At 43.4% G+C, this 6,000-nt stretch overlaps 1 protein-coding gene across 3 annotated transcripts in view; it reads right to left on the bottom strand.

Moving 5' to 3' along the window:
* The window catches only part of THOC3 (THO complex subunit 3), a 28,321-nt gene extending 24,635 nt beyond the window's left edge, over positions 1 to 3,686 (bottom strand). For all 3 annotated transcript variants that reach the window (XR_007516190.1, XR_007516191.1, XM_049874362.1), the window contains exons 1-3: positions 3,380 to 3,686; positions 2,588 to 2,744; positions 997 to 1,201 (exon numbers count right to left, since the gene is read on the bottom strand). Coding sequence is in view for 1 of the 3 variants with exons in the window: in XM_049874362.1 (XP_049730319.1) it covers positions 997 to 1,201; positions 2,588 to 2,744; positions 3,380 to 3,646 (629 nt within the window). In the remaining 2 variants the exon portion in view is untranslated. The remainder of the gene's footprint in view (positions 1 to 996; positions 1,202 to 2,587; positions 2,745 to 3,379) is intronic.
* Positions 3,687 to 6,000: the final 2,314 nt, after the last annotated feature.

The raw sequence follows: 6,000 nt of genomic DNA on the forward strand, positions 1-6,000 counted from the left end.
TTGCGATTAGCCATCTGATATGTATCAATTGGTCCCAACCCACATGGAGCAAAGGAGAATGAAGAAAACCGAAGTCACAAAGAAAATATTAGCCCAAGAAACTAAAGGACCACATAAACCAGAGACTCCACCAGCCTAAGGTCAGAAGAACTAGATGGTGCCTGGCTACCATCAATGACCACCCTGACAGGGAACACAATAGAGAGTCCCAGACAGAGCAGGAGAAAATTGTGGAACAGAGCTCAAATTCAGGTAACAAGACCAGAATTAATGGTCTGACAGAGACTGCAGGAACCCCCGAAACTATGGCCCCCAGATGCTCTGGTAACCCAGAACTGAAATCATTCACAAAGCTACTCTTCAGATTAGACAGGACTATAGAACAAAAAATAATACATGTGAGGAGTGTGCTTATTAGTTCAGTCAGGTACATGAGACCAAATGGGCAGCTTCTGTCTGGAGGCAGGATGAGAAGGCAGGAAGAGACAGGAATTGGTTGAATGGACACAAGTAACCTATGGTGGAAATAGGGAGTATGCTGTCACATTGTGGGGACTGCAACTAATGTCACAAAAAAAATGAGTATACATTTTTGTATGAGAAATTAACTTGAGCTGTAAACTTTCACCTAAAGCACAATAAAAAGTTAAATTTTAATGTGAGACTTTTAAGGGTAAGAGTTCTGTTATAGCACTCACTAGCTGACTAGTGACTTCACCTCTCTGAAACTGATTCCTAATCGGTCAAATGGGGAGTATACCATCAATCCCCCGAAATTTCTGGGAAGATGCAGTAAAAAATAGGATGCCTGGCTCAAAGGTGCTGAAGAGATGTTCAAACCCTTCATTACTACTTGCCCTTTAAGCCCTCTAAGACAGTCACATTAATTCACCTCTGTGGCCCTCGCAGCACCTTGCACATAGGAGGGGCTCAGCTGAAGCTGTCAAATGAATGATTCTAAAAGGTATGACAGTGTCCTAAGCTAGGACCACTCACCTGAGGATGTTGATACAACCATTGCCATTTGTTAGGAAGAACATGTTATTGTCATTGTTCCAGGAGATTTCATTGACCTCAAATTTGAACTGCTCTTCTGCTTTAGAACGGTGTGTCTTGGCATCAATGAAGGTCACCACATCATCCTTGTTGCCTACAGCAATGGTCTGCCCATCGGGACTCCAGCAGATATTAATGTTCTCCCCTGGGAACCCAGATACAATCAGCAAGATAATTTGCCCATAATCCTCCAGGGATTTATTTTGTTATCCTAGAAAAAAGGCCAGAATAAATGTCCTTCAAAGGCTCATTTATTGAGGTCCTAGACCACGGATGGGAACTACCACTAAAGGATCACCAACTGAGTCCAGCCAATTCATCTACAAATTTCCCCTCATTTGGTCCTCACAATAATTTCCTAAGGTACACTTTATCATCCTCATTTGAAAGATGAAAAGTAAAAAATTAGCCAAAATGTCAGAGCTATGAAATAACAGAGCCAAGACCTGAACCCAGTTCTAACCCCAAACCTCCTTATTCTCTTAAACCAACATTTCCCAAATTTCTGTCATTCACATGCCACCTTCAAAATGTCTGTCCTATGTATGTGACAGCTAGAGTTTATTCAGTATTTTTCTTAAAACTGTCTCAAAAATACTTAAAATAAGTTTAGCTTCATCTTAAGCAATAAATTCTGTAAGTCAGTTATTTTTTCTAGTAGACATTAAAATACACACAGCTTTTTTTTTTTTTTTTTGTAAAGGTTCAGCCACATACCACCTAAATCACTCGTGTGCCAACAGTCGTATACTTCGGAAAAGCACTATACCACTCCATCTACCGGTACGAGGCTTGTTAGCAAAGCCCAGTGACCCACACCAAACTTATCAATTAAAAATTCCATCAATTTCAATTCTAGGATGCATATTTTTTCACATTTTAATATCAAGATGCCTCTCTAAACCTATGATGTATCATGGTTATCTGGCAGTTTTATTTTCTTTCTTAATGGCACATAAAATATGGGTACATCTTACAATCAGTGACATCTCTGTGTCAGTGAAACACAGTAAGTGGTCTCAAGGTTCCCAGGACAGTGCCTGTGAAGAACAGAGCCTGTTAATGCACTGTGCAACTTTCTGGTCATTTCCTCCAAGGCCATCAATCAAGACAATCCAAGCTTCAGCCATTCTAAACTATCAGCAGTTTCCCAAATTCTCTATGCCTTTGTAAATGTTGGACCCTCACCCACTACATCCTGACCATTAAATTCCTACCATTACTCTGCAAGTCTTCTCCAGTTCTGTAAGGCCTTCCCTGTCTCTCCCGGGGTAGACTTAGGCATTTCTATTCCAGGTATCCACCTTGTAGACATCTTCAATATAGGATGAACCATATCATACTATGTTAGATTTTCTACTTGTCTCTCTTGCTGCACTACACCATGAGGTCTCTGGAGCTGGGACTGTGCCTTATTCAGCTCATGATCCCACATCTAGTACAGAGCCAGGCACAGAGAACATGTTCAGTTAAGCACTTATTGAATGAATAAAAGTAGCTTATCTTCCTAACGCCCTCTCTGAGTACTCACCTTTCGTGTTCACAGTGGCAATGCATTTTGTAGTCCTCACATCCCAGATGCGAATGGTTTTGTCTCCAGACGCAGTGACAAAGAGGTCAGGATTACTGGGATGCCAACAAAGCTGGTCCACACTATCCCCATGTCCTCGATAATTGTTTTCTTTGACCTGAAAGAGCAGAAGCCAAATGTCACTCACACATATGTACTTGCCTCACATGTAACTTCTTGGCCTTATTCAAACCGTGGTATCTTGTGACCAAAAAAGATCTGGTTAATAAAAAAAAAAAAATCCCATCCTTCTAAGGCCTTTCTCTAAAACTCTTCGGAATATCCCCTTACCCTCCTCCCCAACCACACTCTGAAATGTTCTGAAGCTGGGTTCCACCCAACTCCCTTACCCTTTTGTGGTTCCTGGTCTTCCTCCTTCATGCTAGTTTTCCACCCCTACTCTTTTTTTTTTTTTTACTCCACTACCACGGCCCCCAACTCACCTGTTCATTCCCACAGGACGCCGGGTAGAGGCACTCCTCACCACCACAGGGACACCCCTTCTCTAACAAGCTGCCCCTGCCACTCCTCATCACCACACAACGCCCTCCAACATTCCCTCACATCCCCTCCTTCCACTCCCCCTCCATCACTACACCCCCTCCTCACTATCAGGCTCCCTCCACACCCCCAACCAACATCGTCCTCACCACCACACCCCCTCCTCATCTCCACACCCCCCTCACCGTCAGTCTTCACCCCTCTCTCACCACAGTCCCTCTCCCAAGCCTGGGCCCAGCCCTGGTAGCTCACCAACCGGTCTTTCTCCAGCAAGAAGACACTCGCCGTCTTGTCGAAGGAGCCCGAAGCCAGGCGGCGCCCGTCGCAGCTCCAGGCCACAGAGTGCACTTTGGCGCTATGCGCCGGGAACTCGCGCGTCTTGCTGTGGCCCCGGAAAAGCTCCTGCATCCCCAGCACGTAGCGCGACGGGCCGCTGGTCACTGAGCACCAAGGGGCCATCGAGCCGGGACCACTCTGGCCCAACGCTGAGGCCCCCAATGCAGCCGGAGGGACGGCCATTCCGAGCTCCAGAGAGCGCCCGCCTGCCCCCTGCGCAGCCTCACTGTGCACATGTTCCGGAAAGGACTACAAATCCCGGCATGCCGCGCACGCCCGCCTTTGCCTTTCCAAATAGCAAGGATTGTTTCTTAAATTTCCTTAACAATATCCCGCGGTTTTTAGGGCTCTTATTGTTCTCTTGAAGATTATTTCCCTAAAGATTGTTTCCCGTTAAGATTGTCGTATAGATGTTCTGTACTGCCAATCCAGTCTAACAGCGACGCTGTGTGACAAAGTAGAACTGCCCCATAGGGTTTCCTACGCTGAAATCTTTACAGGAGCAGATTGCCACGTCTTTTCTTCTGCAGAGCCTCTGGTGGGTTCCAACTGCAGACCTTTTGGTTAGCGGCCAAGCGCTTTTTAAACACTGCGCTTAGGAAACCTTCTGTGGCAGTTATGTCATACAGGGTCGCTATGAGTCGGAATGGACTGGGCAGCACACAATAACGATCAGGAGGGCATATTTTTTTAACCCATATTTAATAAAGGATGTGAATCAATTACCCCTCAAAATTTCAATTTTCCCATCAGTAAAAAACTTTTCTTCTGGGGTTCCTGCTCACTACTCCCTCCATTCTGGATGGAAAAGGACAGCTACTAAGCTTGTCCTGGGAAAAGGGCGAGGGCTTATGGGAGAAGGGAAGAGGTTCTGAGGACGGATCTGGAGATAAGTCCAAAAACAAATCCTTTGTTTTTAAAAGATACTACATGCACATGCCACCATAATTCTATCAGTTTGTCAAACTGTGGTGGCTTATGCCACCAGTATGTCACATACCAGCAGGGTCATCCATGGTGCACAGGTTTCGGCAGAGCCTCCAGACTAAGACAGGCTTGGAAGAAGGACCCAGCAGTCTACTTCTGAAAAAAAATTGACGAGTGAAAACCTTATGAATAGCAGTGGAACATGGTCTGATATAGTGCCAGAAGATGAGCCCCTCAGTTTTGAAGGCATTCAAAGGACAACTGGGCAAAAGCTGTCTCCTCAAAGTACAGTCAATCTTAATGACATGGATGCAGTCAAACTTTCAGGACGTTCATTTGCTAATGTGGCACCACTCAAAATAAGAAGCAGCTGCAAACATCCATTAATAATAAGAAAGTTGAATTTAGGAAAGTATGAATCTAGGAAAATTGGAAGTCACCAAAAATGAAATGGAGGTCCATGCAGACCTCTTCGGATGGAAAACACAGGCATCAAATCAACTGCACCTATGGAAAGAGACAATGGAAAAGCTCAATATCATCAGTAAGAACAAGGCCAGCAGCTGACTGCAGAACAGACCATCGATTGCTCATATGCAAGTTGAAGGTGAAGTTGAAGAAAATTAAAACGAGTTCACAAGTACCAAAATATGACCTTGAGTATATCGCACCTGAATTTCAACACCTTCTCAAGAATAGATTTGACACACCGAACACTAATGACGAAGACCAGAGAGTTGTAGGACATCATATATGAAGAAAGCAAAGGGTCATTAAAAAGATAGGAAAGAAAGAAAACACTAAAAACGTGTCAGAAAAGACTCTGAAACTTGGATAAAAGAGCTCAACAGAAGTCTTCAAAGGGTGGCTCAAGAAGAAAAAGTAAAGAATTATAAAGAAATGTGACAATACCTGCAGTTAGAAAACCAAAAGGGAAGAACATGCTTGGCATTTCTCAAGCTGAAAGAACTACTGAAAAAAAAATTCAAGCCTGAAGTTGCAATATCGAAGGATTCTACAGGGAAAATATTGCACAATGCAGGAAACATTAAAAGAAGAAATACACAGAGTCACTGTACAAAAAAGAATTGGTCAATGTTCAGTTGTTTCAAGAGGTAGCATATGATCAAAAACTGATGGTGTTGATTCCTCAACATAATAAAGGGCATTTATACAAAGCCAACAGCCAACATCATCCTAAATGGAGAGAGTCTGAAAGCATTCCTCTTGAGATCGGGAACCAGACAAGGATGCCCTTTATTACCATTCTTATTCAACATTGTGCTGGAGGTCCTAGCCAGACCAATTAGGCTAGAAAAAGAAATAAAGGACATCCAGATTGGTAAGAAAAAAGTAAAAGTATCTCTATTTGCAGATGACATGATCTTATACACAGAAAACCCTAAAGAATCCTCAAGAAAACTACTGAAACTAATAGAAGAGTTCAGCAGAGTATCAGGATACAAGACAAACATGCAAAAATCAGTTGGATTCCTCTACACCAACAAAAAGAATATCGAAGAGGAAATCACCAAATCAGTACCATTTACAGTAACCCCCAAGAAGATAAATTACTTAGGAATAAATCTTACCAGAGACGTAAAAGACTT

This window comes from Elephas maximus, chromosome 2 (genome assembly GCF_024166365.1).
Source record: "Elephas maximus indicus isolate mEleMax1 chromosome 2, mEleMax1 primary haplotype, whole genome shotgun sequence".
NCBI lineage: Eukaryota > Metazoa > Chordata > Mammalia > Proboscidea > Elephantidae > Elephas > Elephas maximus.